At 37.5% G+C, this 15,027-nt stretch overlaps 1 protein-coding gene across 12 annotated transcripts in view; it reads left to right on the top strand.

Annotated features, from left to right (window-relative positions):
- LOC126106316 (YLP motif-containing protein 1-like) overlaps window positions 1-15,027 on the top strand; it is a 432,507-nt gene that overhangs the window by 313,883 nt on the left and 103,597 nt on the right. For 7 of the 12 annotated variants that reach the window (XM_049912546.1, XM_049912550.1, XM_049912544.1 and 4 more), the window contains one exon: window positions 4,609-6,002. The exons of 4 other annotated variants lie outside the window; for them this stretch is intronic. In XM_049912546.1, the coding sequence (XP_049768503.1) occupies window positions 4,609-4,749 (141 nt within the window). In that variant the 3' untranslated portion in view covers window positions 4,750-6,002. Of the gene's footprint in view, window positions 1-4,608; window positions 6,003-15,027 lie in introns of those variants that run through there. One more of the 12 variants, XM_049912552.1, reaches the window with a different exon arrangement.

Raw genomic sequence — 15,027 nt, 5'->3', positions numbered from 1 at the left:
ATTTGAGACCTTTACACAAGAGGTGATTTTCTATTTTTGTAAAATTAATTTCAGTTTTATTGACCATCCTGTCATAAAACACATGTTCAGGCTGGTTTTTAGCTGGTATTTGGCTCTGAGCACTATGGGACTTAACATCTGAGGTCATCAGTCCCCTAGAACTTAGAACTACTTAAACCTAACTGACCTAAGGACATCACACACATCCATGCCCGAGGCAGGATTCGAACCTGCAACCGTAGCGGTCGCGCAGATCCAGACTGAAGCACCTAGAACCGCTCGGCCACACCGGCCGGCAGCTGGTATTTGAGCATTAGATTTCCTACTAGTATTTTTCAACAATTTGGCAAATTTTTTCTCAGATCTATCCAGGATTTCACATCTCATGTTATGAAGCCAATCATTTACATGCATCCAAAAATCATTTTCATGTGTTGGAAGTTGAAACTGTCCTTAAAAATTTTTTTTCAAAAAGAGAGAGACAGAAGAGGCTTCTTCATTCAACTTATCTTTTTTATTATACAGTTCTACTGTTCTGCTAGATATAACATGTCTCATTAGAGTTTTTTTAATGAATTGCTATTTATTGCACTGTTTGGCATTAATGTAACATTTCATGTAATTTGACATCATACATTGTTTATTAAAATCAATAGCACAGTTGCTGCTGCAGCCATGCTTAAGGTACTCAGGTTTCACCTGCCCAGGTATCCAAGGCTGCTACCAAATACGTGGATCGATCTTTCAAAATTTTAAAGACAGGTATGGCTATTGATTTTAATAAACAATGTGCTTTCTTTGGAAATTGTGCAGCTGATTTTCTTTCTCATTCTATTTCATCCAGATGCTAAGCTCTCTTCTCTATCAAACTCATGTCGACAAAATGTTAGACCTTAATCTTGCTTTCTTTTGTAAGTATTGTGAGGTAATTTGAAGGGCACCTTTATATCTGTGACAAAATGTCTGCAGTGTGTGTATTTGGGAACCTGGCCTCAGATAGTGATGCCACAATTAGAATTACAAACATCAGAGAAATGCTATCGTATTTGATTTGATTTTCCAGATTCTGAAAATAAATGCGGTAAGTACAGTCGAGATGCAGCTTTGTTATGGCAGTTGCTGACATACAACCCAGTGTGAAAGTACAGTGCCAATCATAACATATCCTTCCAAATGACCAATAACATAGACTTCCTTACACAACTGAATCCTTGCTGATTTTTTACTACAGCTCCGTCTGCGGTTTATGCTACTACATTGCTGTTGTGCCAGTCTGTAGCTCCGACACCATTATGACTACCTACACTCACTGCTACCAGAGACTGGTACTTTAAAATTTTGTGATTCGTCTATCTCTTGTATCACTTCTCATCAATACTGTAATGTGAAGCAGTGCTTGAATAGTGTGGAATCCAGCTATTTCTCCTGCTAGCTCATTCCATGTGGTAGCCTTGGACAAATTGTGTTTCAGCATCATCATTTCCATGTTTTAACTACCTTTAAAAAATTGTGAAGTTAAATAGTTGCTGCAAATGATAAAAACTGTGATACCATTATGCCATGAGGATTCTGGGTAATTGTTGTTGTGGTCTTCAGTCCTGAGACTGGTTTGATGCAGCTCTCCATGCTACTCTATCCTGTGCAAGCTTCTTCATCTCCCAGTACCTACTGCAACCTACATCCTTCTGAATCTGTTTAGTGTATTCATCTCTTGGTCTCCCTCTACGATTTTAACCCTCCATGCTGCCCTCCAATACTAAGTTGGTTATCCCTTGATGCCTCAGAACATGTCCTACCAACCGATCCCTTCTTCTGGTCAAGTTGTGCCACAAACTTCTCTTCTCCCCAATCCTATTCAATACTTCCTCATTAGTTATGTGATCTACCCATCTAATCTTCAGCATTCTTCTGTAGCACCACATTTCAAAAGCTTCTATTCTCTTCTTGTCCAAACTATTTATCGTCCATGTTTCACTTCCATACATGGCTACACTCCATACAAATACTTTCAGAAATGACTTCCCGGACACTTAAATCTATACTCAGTGTTAACAAATTTCTCTTCTTCAGAAACGCTTTCCTTTCCATTGCCAGTCTACATTTTATATCCTCTCTACTTTGACCATCATCAGTTATTTTGCTCCCCAAATAGCGAAACTCCTTTACTACTTTAAGTGTCTCATTTTCTAATCTAATTCCCTCAGCATCACCCGACTTAATTCGACTGCAATCCATTATCCTCGTTTTTCTTTTGTTGATGTTCATCTTATATCCTCCTCTCAAGAAGACACTAACCATTCCATTCGACTGCTCTTCCAAGTCCTTTGCTGTCTCTGACAGAATTACAATGTCATCGGCGAACCTCAAAGTTTTTATTTCTTCTCCATGGATTTTAATACCTACTCCGAATTTTTCTTTTGTTTCCTTTACTGCTTGCTCAATATACAGATTGAATAACATCGGGGAGAGGCTACAACCCTGTCTTACTCCCTTCCCAACCACTGCTTCCCTTTCATGTCCCTCGACTCGTATAACTGCCATCTGGTTTCTGTACAAATTGTAAATAGCCTTTCGCTCCCTGTATTTTACCCTTGCCACCTTTAGAATTTGAAAGAGAGTATTCCAGTCAACACTGTCAAAAGCTTTCTCTAAGTCTACAAATGCTAGAAACGTACATTTGCCTTTCCTTAATCTTTCTTCTAAGGTAAGTCGTAAGGTCAGTATTGCCTCACGTGTTCCAGTATTTCCACGGAATCCAAACTGATCTTCCCCGAGGTCGGCTTCTACCAGTTTTTCCATTCGTCTGTAAAGAATACGTGTTAGTATTTTGCAGCTGTGGCTTATTAAACTGATTGTTCGGTAATTTTCACATCTGTCAACACCTGCTTTCTTTGGGATTGGAATTATTATATTCTTCTTGAAGTCTGAGGGTATTTCGCCTGTCTCATACATCTTGCTCACCAGATGGTAGAGTTTTGTCAGGACTGGCTCTCCCAAGGCTGTCAGTAGTTCTAATGGAATGTTATCTACTCCCGGGGCCTTGTTTCGACTAAGGTCCTTCAGTGCTCTATCAAACTCTTCACGCAGTATCGTATCTCCCATTTCATCTTCATCTACATCCTCTTCCATTTCCATAATATTGTCCTCAAGTACATCGCCCTTGTATAGACCCTCTATATGCTCCTTCCACGTTTCTGCTTTCCCTTCTTTGCTTAGAACTGGGTTTCCATCTGAGCTCTTGATATTCATACAAGTGGCTCTCTTTTCTCCAAAGGTCTCTTTAATTTTCCTGTAGGCAGTATCTATCTTACCCCTAGTGAGATAAGCCTCTACGTCCTTACATTTGTGGCCTAGCCTTCCCTGCTTAGCCATTTTGCACTTCCTGTCGATCTCATTTTTGAGTCGTTTGTATTCCTTTTTGCCTGCTTCATTTACTGCATTTTTATATTTTCTCCTTTCATCAATTAATTTCAATATTTCTTCTGTTACCTAAGGATTTCTACTAGCCCTTGTCTTTTTACCTTCTTGATCCTCTGCTGCCTTCACTACTTCATCCCTCAAAGCTACCTATTCTTCTTCTACTGTATTTCTTTCCCCCATTTGTAACAATTGTTCCCTTATGCTCTCCCTGAAACTCTGTACAACCTCTGGTTCTTTCAGTTTATCCAGGTCCCAACTCCTTAAATTCCCACCTTTTTGCAGTTTCTTCAGTTTTAATCTACAGTTCATAACCAATAGATTGTGGTCAGAGTCCACATCTGCCCCTGGAAACGTCTTACAATTTAAAACCTGGTTCCTAAATCTCTGTCTTACCATCATATAATCTATCTGATACCTTTTAGTATCTCCAGGGTTCTTCCATGTATACAACCTTCTTTCATGTTTCTTAAACCAAGCTGGGTAATACATGACAATTTTATCTGGTGCAAATCAGGTTTCAAGTAATTGAATGTACATAGTTTTAGGTCAAACATTTTATCAGACCATTTATTGCGATTTTTTTATGGAAGTTGCTCTGTTCATTTTACGAATATGTCATTTTTAACAGGAAGCAATGTTTCAGGTGTCCAATGATGTCGACAATTTCATTTTTGTGCACAATTTAAGTGCAGCCTGTGATCCCACACTCAGTTTAAGATCTCACATTTGTCTGTCAAAGTTAGAAACGCTAATCTGAAATACCTGTCACATAATGGCAGTGCACACATTGCAAAAGTGGTTGCTATCTGAAGTGCATAATGGGCATCTAGGACATAGCTTGCATTCAAACATTGGCACTTCATCGACAGTATCTCCCAATCCAGTCAGATTGCAAGTAGTGATCACATCTCAGGTTGTCACCAGCAGCACCTGAGGATGACGCCTGGGGCAGTCCTCAAAATATTGTGCATAAAAATTGAATCGTCCGTCAGGCCAGACACTTGAAAGTGTGCCTTCTATTTTGTGAATATCATTACAAGTTATATTGAACTAGTTATGTGAGACTATTCGTGCCTTCATCAGGAGGGTGTTACGGCATCCTCCAGAAGCAGGCTGACGGAAATGGAAAACAGAATACGGGTGAGTTGTAGACTCAAAAGCACAGTAATCTATTTTTTTTCTTCTCAGGTTCGCTGGGCTGATTTAGAAGAGAAGCGCGAACAGGAGAAGATGCGTGCCATTGGCTTTGTGGTCGGCCAGACCGATTGGGCACGAATGACAGATCCTACTTTTGGAGAGGGTGCACTGACGCAGACCAAGTACATTTAGAAGAGAGTAAGGTGGCCACTCCCAGTGCTACACTTGTAAATAAAACCCAAGTTTAGTATTGCTGCGTAGTTCCCAGCTGTTGGACAAACTGAAAGAATGTAGAATCAAGTGCTGTGCTGTTCTACACTCTCTAAGATGCTAAGGGTTGATTGCAAATCTTCCAGTATCTTTCCATTACTTTTTACGCGACCACTGTGGTCGAGGGTACCTGATTTTATTTGCGGATGAGCTCACAGCGGGATATTAAATAATTCACCTACCGCTTTTCTGTTAGTACAATGTCTCGATGTTTCGTATTTCTTGTACATGTGTTCCACTGATTTATTTGAGGAGATGACAAGGAAGAACAAAGTTGCAAAGTATTTTCCAAGTAAATGCAGGATGATCAAAAGACAGTTACTTGCTCCATGCAATTTTACCTTCTGCATAAGATGTCCTCTTCTATTTCTAACAAAATGGAAAAAAATACTGCTTTTAATAAGCTAGTACAACATTCCTGTCGTGCTTGGATTTTGATCAAACCCTTTGAATTCAGAATAAAAGTATTATTTTTCATCATGTATTGACATGCCTTTTTAGGGCTTTTTAAGATACCGGTTTAATTTTTTCACCTAACCTTATCAATTATTTAAAGCTGTTCATTTTGGCAGATTTGCACGTCTCATAACATTTAATCATGAGGACTTCCCTTTACTTACTTTCTTTATTTTCATGATGTCTAGAGCATTGATGAAATGCATCTTGCAAGATGCAGTCAGTTTAGTGCTTGTACAAAGTGAAAATTTACTTCTGTTTGTATTGTAATGTTAATGAAGAATAGAGTCTCTGCAGTTTTATGCTGTTTCTACTCTGAAATATACATGGCATCAATTTGTTGTTAGAACTATAATGTTTCTAAATAATTGTTGTGTGATCAGCTCAGTGTGATTTAAACAACCTGAACATACACAGTATGTGTCCATGGTGAATAAACCATGTACAATTATTGCATCACCTATATTCTGAATGTTGTACACTTATTCAACATTGTTGTTTTAATAACGTTGGATGTAGCTTTGCACAAGTTTCGTCATTCTCACTCAACAGGATGGAAATTTGAACAACTTGGAGGCACGATAAGATGTAATGAATAACTTATTAGAAATAGTGCAACTTGTATTTTTGTATTGCATGTAAATCATTTCATGTTTCAGTCTACAAAAAAAAATGTGTAGTGCAATTTTCAAATATAATAAAGAAATGACACATTTCAAGAGAGTCTCTTCAATTTTTTTTAGACATTTCTGAATAATATTGAATATCGTTTATTTTCGATGATATTGTTAATTTGAAGCTATATAGAAAGCTTGTACATGACAATGAAAGTGACTACCTCTATTTTGCTAAGCGTTTGAGAACTCGGCTACTTTGCCATGTAAATATAAATTCTCTTGAGTATCTCAAGCACCTTCAGTCATATTCTAACGACTTGTTTGTCTTTTAGTCTGTAGCCAAATAAGCTTCTACTGTGAATAAAATCCTGATGACATTCCTGTTATGAAATGGAGACATACTATTCAACAAACACTTCTTGCAGTTATTCATAATTATTATTTTTAATAGAAACTGTACCTAAGAAACGAGTATCGTATGTTTGTCATTGCTTGAAATGTGTAGCATATGGGCAGATTTTAGCTGTCATACATTTGAGTTAGTGTAGGCTGTATGTTCCGCTTTTGTATCATGAGTTTTCCTCTGTAATATGAGTGCTGTAATTTGTTTGTTTCTCTTCACACGTGGCAAAGTTTCTCAGCTGCACAATTATGGCATTTATTAATTTTTGATTTGCATTTTGTTGACCATGACATTGCTGTCGCGCCATCGTTGTGACTGTAGCGTAAAAATTGTTTCATCACACTGAATTTTTGCTTTATGTTGTGGTACACAATAGCCGATGTTATCTAAGTGCAGACTTCTTTTTCTTTCATAGATTTTTTTTTTTTTTTTTTGACATGACTAGTGTAAGCACAAAAATATAGTTCAAACGATAAAGAAAAGATTGTCATCCACCAGTTTAGCTTGGATCCTAGCACTTCCGTGAGATGTTCTCGTGGTATTAACGTTTATTCTCTGAATATTATTCACAAAAAATTAACAATTTTAAGTATCCCTCTCCCAAAAAGAATAAATAAATTAGTCTTCTGGCATATTTTGCATTTTCACTTCTCTTTTGGCTGTTTCTGTGACTGGCTGTTATATTAACAGTTTGCCTTGCTTGCTGATAAATGTTATGTGATCTGAAGATATCAAGAAGATACTATATTTTATGTATGATGTTTTATTCTGTATGTAAACCAGACACCAGAGTAAGCTTTGGTGTTTAAAATTGGAAATTTAAAAAAGTGTATTTTCTTCATTAGTATATGTTGTCAGATGAGCTCACTGTGTGGTCAAACCTGTTTTTAAAAGCTGTACACATGTTCAGATCATTTAATGTATTGACAATTATTCTTTGAGGAACCCAGAGAATCAGACAGAATATTTAAACTGAGTATCAGTGTGAATGTTTTGCGCCATCAAATTAAAAGTGTATGTGCAAAATGTTGAATCGTAATTTGCAGTCACTGTGAGCTAATGGTATTCTACAAACTATCAACTGTTGGAAAACCAGTATATGTAAATGTTTGAAATAAGTGTGTGTGTGTGTGTGTGTGTGTGTGTGTGTGTGTGTGTGTGTATGTGTGTGTGTGTGTGTGTTTACTTTGTGCATCTTTGCTTGCTTTGGTTACTTTCATGACGTTGATCACAGAAACATAGCTACACATCCAATTACCTTAGATAACTTGTACCTGCTTCCATAGTGTTTCTCACCTAATTCTGAGCTGCATATGCAAATTGTCAAAGGTCTGGGCTAGGCTACCAATTTAATGCCTTTTAGTAAAGTGCCATGGTAGTGCAAGTGCCATGGTAGTGCAGTTTGTGAATTGTTATATGTGCTTAAGATCTATTTTTGATTCCCCACTGAACCACGCCAAATTGGAACCATGGGGAATTTTCATTTGTCACTTGATGTGAACAATGTATTATTTTGTTATTGTCTCGACTACTAGTCACTTTTGAAAACATTGTTTGAACTAACCTGAAATGCTCTTTGTGCGTATGCTCTTATATCCGTTAAATACTTATTCAGATTGAACTTTACATAATTTGAACTGTATGTAGCACTTCACTTTTATGTATACATCAGAGAGCATTTCATATTCTGAATTTTTTTAAAAGGGAGATGACAACATACATCTGGTTATCAGTGTCCTTAATTTAATCAGTGGTTGATTTTTGTGAACTAGTAAACCTTTATTATGCGCACAGTCTACTTTTTGATGAATTTGTTTTGATTTTATTTCTGCTCTGGAGCAGGCTATTGGTGAATCAGATAGGCAGCTGTGTTGTATTTGTACCAGTGTTACATTATTTTGCAGTTTCTGTAATATTACGATGATTGAGTCCAATTTAGAAAGATTTAGGCATTGCGCTTAACCGTGCTGCAATGTGATTCATTGCCAGATTAATGCCTCGCTACACAATGGTCATTATAAATGGAGGCTTGGCTCAATAAAATATAGGTGAGGAAAATAAATGATTATGATGTTGTTAGAAGAACCATTCTGGCATTTGTCAGTAATGTTTTAGGACAGAGCTGATTTGAATCCTCAAAGTGAATGAAACCACCAATTGGGAGGGGGGAGAAATTTTGCTGCATGTCGGAATATATCATTATCCTCATTTAAAGTCTGTTCCTGTCCACTGTTTACACTATAGAATGCACTGTTCTCTGCGATACGCCTGAGAAATCCTTATCACCCTAGTTGCCACCCCCATCATGGTACTACACGTACCAATAGAGACAGAATATGTATGCAGATGCCTGTACATTACGAAAGTAATAGTTTAGGCATTTCCATGAAGTCCTTTGCAGTACACGTAGTACAACTGTTGCTATGCAGTAAGTAGCAGTAATACTTGATATTGTCATGTCTTTAGATTTAAATGTTCAGCTCGTATTATAAAGTTTCTCAGAAAGAACATGTTAGCATAATTAACAGCCGGAACCAATAGTCAGTCAATTTTGTAACAAAGTGTAAAGTGAATAATATAGGTAGTGCAGGAAAGAAATTTGGCAATTTCTAGAGCGAGTATCAAAAAATAGAGACATATACATCAGAATTTATAACCTCACATTTTGTTGACATTTTATTTTCGCTTGCATGGGAAGTGTCTGCAAATGGGAAAGGATTTTTGTTATGATAATAAATGTCTTTCGTGTGGTTAAAATAATTTTTATGAAAAGTATATTTTGTGTGTATTGTTTTATGAATCACTTATTAAATTTATTTTGTCTTTGTATTGCTGTACATCCAATTATTTTGTCATTATTGTAATATCTGATAGCCCTTTTACTATGTCTCTGAAAGTGAGTGACTGTGTGGAATATTGGAAGGTGATGTAGGCACAAAGAGAAACCCATTCTAAAATTATAATATGATGTATATTCTTTATATTGGGAATAAATTGAAGAAGGCAGCTACGTATCTAAACAAAAGAAAGTGAAACCGTAAGGAGGTAGTCTCTATGTAAATATTGAAACTAAAATTGAAAAGTTGCTCTAATGTTAACAAAATTTAATATCTAATTCTGTATTTCAGTTATTTTTGCTTGAATTCAGTGACACATTTATTGAAAACGATTGAAGTATGCAAGTATAAGCCACACAGAGGGTCCAAATGAACATAACTTTTAAAAAATATATGGTCACCGTTCACTACTTAGAAATGAAAATATTCAAAACTTCATATGTAATTTTTGTGCTCATCACTGTAATTATTGTAATTGGTAGGGGGAGTGTGGTAAGAATGCACACGTCATATATATTTTGCTGTGAAATGACCAGTTTTATTTCAAAACAATTGAAAATTTTGTGTGTGTGTGATCTAATAGCCTAATGTAATCAAGTTTATGAAAATTCAAATGTAATTACAAATTATTTATTTTAATAATTTTTAAAAGTTTTTATTTGCGCAGTCTTAACCATTTAGTCGAGTAAGAATGTTGGGCAAGACCGTGCAGTCTTTAAACCCTACCAATGATCAAAAGTACAAATAATGTCATGAGCCTTCATAAGACATGCCCCATCCCGCCATTTTTGACACCATCCACACTGAACCCAACAATCTTCATAACTCTCACAGCAACAGGCATAAAAGGTTTCTTCTTCTTCTTTTTCTTCTTTGTTTCTTCACATCCCAGTCAGCTCATCATTGTGATTTGATAGATTTTGAGCCCTTTTAATATTCTATTTCAAGCTTTCTGTTTTCCTTAAGCTTCTTATGTCTTTCTTTTGGCCTATCTTCCTTTCCTTCAAGTTCTTGTTCCATTTTTGCTTTCCTCGCTTCCAGCAGAATTTAGTGAGCTTGATACTGTTTCAGACTTCTGTACATTTACATGCCATTTTTCAACTTTTCATTTTGGCAAGGGATAAATATCAAGAAGCTTATTTATTTCCTTCTTTGTGTTATCTTTAGTCGTATTGTTAGCAGGAACATCTGAAGAAACAGATTTTGTTTCCTGGTTTTGGATTACTTTGAATGGTTTGCTGTTATTATTTTCATGTTTATGTTTGTCTTTTAGTTCATCTTGCCAACAATTTCAGCTCTAGTTAATCTTGACAGTGGACCTGGTTGAGAAATGGAATAATGAAATCTTTCATTTGAAATAATCTCCATCCTTTTGTCCTGTTTTCTTGAACTTTGTAAGCTGCAGAGCAAAAATGTTTTCATCAACACCTACAGGTAACAGTCAAGTCATTACAAATACAAACAATTGGATTATTTTTTGCTTCTTCTTCTCTGGAGTAATTTGGCATGCTTTCAAAAATGGAAATGTTTTTTAATCACTAAAGAAGGGTGGCAGGATTCTTCCTCAGTAAACACATTTAGGATGAATGGGTATACTCCAGTTTCCTCAGTAGTTGACAAACATGGTGCTTTTCTGATTATAACACTGATGTGTAGCAGGTCCCGTATTGGTCACCCTCCATTTTTGCACCTCTGCTGAATGTGCAGTCTTCAGAGCACCAAAAAGACCATTGTTCAAAGTTTGTATTTTATGACTGGCATGGAGCAGCAGGCAAACCACAGTTATAAAATTTTCCCTTCAAAGGTTAACAGCCGAAAGACTTAGATAAGTAGTGTTATTATGTAGAAGTAATGAAACTGGGTCTGTTTCGCTTGGTTTTGTAGGATGAGCAAAGTGCTTCAGCTAGTCAACAGAAATGTCAGCAGCCATATAGCCACTGTTAGAGATAAGAGGCAATGTTCTAAGTGCTTCAGTGTGAAGTTCCTGTTTCATACACTTCCTGGCAAATGTCATGGCTTGTGTTATATAAATACATGAAACACTAAAGCAAACAACAGTACTAATATTTTGGCCTCTTTCTGCTGAAGGCACCTTACAGACGCCTTTTTTTACCCTTTGGTGAAATTACTTTGGGTGCTTTGTTAGGCATTGTTGGTACTCCGCTTCATCAGAGTTAAGGATTCTGTGAGAAGGAACTTTCTTTTGTCCTTTATAATTGTCAAAAAAAATTTTTACTTATATTTTATTAAAGCCGATTGCCCTTCTCATACTACAGTTTTCTGGCTTTCTGAAGGACTGCCTGTCCCTTTTCGAAAACCCATTGACCCATCCTTTTCGAGCAATTTTCCTTTCATTGTTTAATCACTGACTTACACCATTCTTCAGCAAACTGATAAGCAATTTGCACAATTTTCTTCCTTTTTGAATTGTAAAACTGAAAATTCATATCTTTACATAAACTTGCCAGTTACCAGCTGTTCTTACATTTCATCAGAAAAAAATCTTCTTGAACCTACCAAGAGAAACAGACATTTCATGGAAGAAAAGGTGAAAAAACACACTACTCTTATTGAATAACACATCAACACTAAAACAAGCAGCAAACAATTACTTTTTTATGGATTTCATGTACAACATATAAAAAGTAACTTCAAATCTTACTTTTCTAAAGATTGTTTTGAAAAGTAAACTCCCCACTGCCAAAAGAATTGCAGTTTCTTTCTTGCTTTCACCGTTTTCCTTTCTAACATGCATTTCATTTAGTATTTCTACAGTGGAAATTAAATTTCTCCCAGTTTTCTGGTGTACTTGCCCATTAGTGTATTGTGATACTAACAGTTTAAATTATGCACAGGCTAAAAGTTTTTGGCACAATAAAAACAAACAGTGCATACACTGAGAGAGGGCATCCGAGACTATGCACTCCAAACGCTGTGCAGTCTTTGGAATGCGCAGTCTTAGCCAAACTCAGAGTGTGCAGTCTTAGCCACTCTTAACATAAAAAATGCAACCTCAAATTTTACTATTCTGCATAAGTCATGTATTGTGATATATTACATTATTCAATATCTAAGTATCTGCTCTACCGAGTGGAAATACTGGAAATTGTACTGAATTAATGTAATTGCTGTATTTTGCTACTAAGCCCAATCAAACTACTATAATGAATTGCTAGAAAAACATTTCGTTTCTGCTAAACATAGACAATGTCTGGAGTTAGCTTGTGTGATTTCAATCTTGTCAAGAGGGTGCCACTGAGAGGCTGGTAGCATCAGGTGGCTAGTCGGGTTAGTTGACATAAAAGTATAGCTAGCGAACTCTTAATCAACTGTGCACTCTTACCTGACTTTAAACTACATCTGTGAAGCAATAGTAACAGCTGGCTAGCTATCTGCTCATACAGCATAATGCACAGCTTGCTATCTTGCCAGATAGATCGAAACCGCGCGGTGGATTAATGACTGTTGCTGGTGCACCGACCAGACTGAATGTTGTTATTAGGTGGTTTCGTTCTCTCAATTAGGCAAATTCAGGGCTGGTCCCCACATTTCACCTCAGAAGATGTAATACGCACAGTTAAAATACGAGCTCACACAGAATGAAAGTCAAGACGACTGACAGTCTGGAGGATGCAAATGATTTCCCTCCCTTAGGTAACTGACAACTGCAGCAACAAGAATGGGATCCAGCCACAAAGTTAAATTCAATAAATTGCCAAAAGAGGCATACAACAATGCCAGTACTAGTCATTAACAGCTGGCCAGCTGTTACACAGGTGCAGCATTGTGCCTCAGCCGAGTAAAGGTAATGGTCAGCAGAAGATTTGGAGAACTGAGCAGAAGCTGTGAGTGGCAAATGCAGTCGCTGTTTGGAAGAGCGTTTTGCCAGTTGTGATTGAAAGTTGGGGTTAATGCCTCTTCAAATGGAAGATAGATAACTGAGCTCTTTTGCTGATTGATTGCCCAACAGTTCATTGAGAACTACTTAATTTGTTCAAAACTCGGTAACTAACTCCCACGATCTGTTAATGACAAATGCTTGTTCACATGGCATCATACGTATCAAAAAGACTTTTGTTAAAGTGTTTTGAGAGTGAGTGAACAGCTGGTAAGGTTAACTGGAAGTGAGTGAGTGTATTCATTTCAGTGGGCAATTCATATTATGAACGATGGTACCATGTCACTCATCTGAGATGTGGAAGGGTTGTTTTGGCATTGCACATTACAGCAGTTCTGGAATTATTCTCTGGATGATGATGTGGAGCATCAGCATCTGGGTACTGCTGCTCTGTCAGAATCACAGCACAGCACAACCTGGCCGCCGTGAGGAGTCTGGGGTGAGTTTACACACCTCATGCTTTAAGCATCAGCCTTTTGTCCTTTGCATTATATGAGTAATCACTGTGTTATCTCTGTAACTCGTTCAAAGAACTACAAACTTTTATTCTAACAGCTGCAAAACTTTTTTTTTTCTTTTCCAGTGACAGTTGGTGTTTATGAAAATTAATCTGCATCTCATCACAGCTTAATCATTAAAAGCTGGAATGCCATAATACTTTAAGGGCTAGTATTAAAAGCTTTCTTACTCGCATGGTTCCGGAATGAGCATGTGTATTAAATACTAGAAGTTGCATTGTATGTAGGGAGGTTCTACACCCTGAAGGGAGTGGCATGAGTGCCAAAGTACCATTGGACTCCTTATTGTCCAGCTGTGCTGAAAGTGAAAGTAGTTTCCAGGTCGTGCCAGGAATATGGCCGACTGCCATATGCTGCCTTCATTTACACTTTTCAGGGGATACCAATTTTTCTGTATTTTACCCCACTGAAATCTGCAAACCACATACAATAAAAAAAATTTCACCTTGTAAAGGGCAAAGTGATTGTTTACATCAGTTAACAGATATTAGTTGAAGAGTGCAGGATACAGTTTATATTATACATTAATGAGCTATTACACTACTACCAATGCCTGTTGCAAGACTGAATTCCACCTGGTGATGTTTTGGGCTTGTGATACAAGAAAGTATATAAGCGGAGTCAAGGCAAATGAGGAATCGGTCTAAAGGTGATACGAGCCACGGATATAAGCCACTGTTACAAAGAGCAGATTGATACAACCTGTCACCTTAGGAATGGAGAAACTTTTTGTGTACTACTGCCATGAGCACACGTGGAAAGTCTCTAGAGGATGGTGGAACCACAAGTAGACAACAAGGTGTCAGATGTCGACATCACATCCAAAACTTGGAGGTTTGGGGCTGTTCCTACTGCGCTTTTCTAATTGCACTGCTCCATCTATAGCACTGCAACACTCTGAGTATTGCAACTTTCACGCCAATTCACCAGTTGCATCTTTCCTACTGCACTGGTGCAGATATTACTACACCAGTCTGGTTATTGGACTCACGCGACCACGCTGTTCCAGCCTTAGTACCATTCTGACTGCACTGGCACACCTTCGGTGTTGGGCGACAATGCCTCAACAGCAGATTCAGTTTTACGTTTTATTCGGGGGGGGGGGGGGGGGGGGGGGGTGGGGTGTATCATACCATCTAAGGGTGGGCACTTGACATTCTCTCCGAGGCCTCCACCCTCCTTCCATTTTAACTCTGTCACTATTTCTTTGCATTTGTTTGTCTTTTCCATTCATGTGTTCATCTCCCCTTGTCATCTGGGGTGGACATTTTAATGTGTTGCAGAGTTGCTGGCTCATCCTCTTTTATTCTTGTGATCAGTCAGCCCAGACCATCTGCTTTATGGTTTTAATACCTTCTTCTGCTTTTCCTTTCCCTGTTTTTTGTTCGTGCCATTTGTTTTCTCATTAGGTGTGGTTCCGTATTCCTTTTCCCCCATTTACTTTTCCAAACGTACTTTGGGTGGTGGTGGT

Source organism: Schistocerca cancellata, chromosome 10 (assembly GCF_023864275.1).
Source record: "Schistocerca cancellata isolate TAMUIC-IGC-003103 chromosome 10, iqSchCanc2.1, whole genome shotgun sequence".
Lineage (NCBI taxonomy): Eukaryota > Metazoa > Arthropoda > Insecta > Orthoptera > Acrididae > Schistocerca > Schistocerca cancellata.
This window is presented reverse-complemented; position numbering and strand designations above follow the sequence as displayed.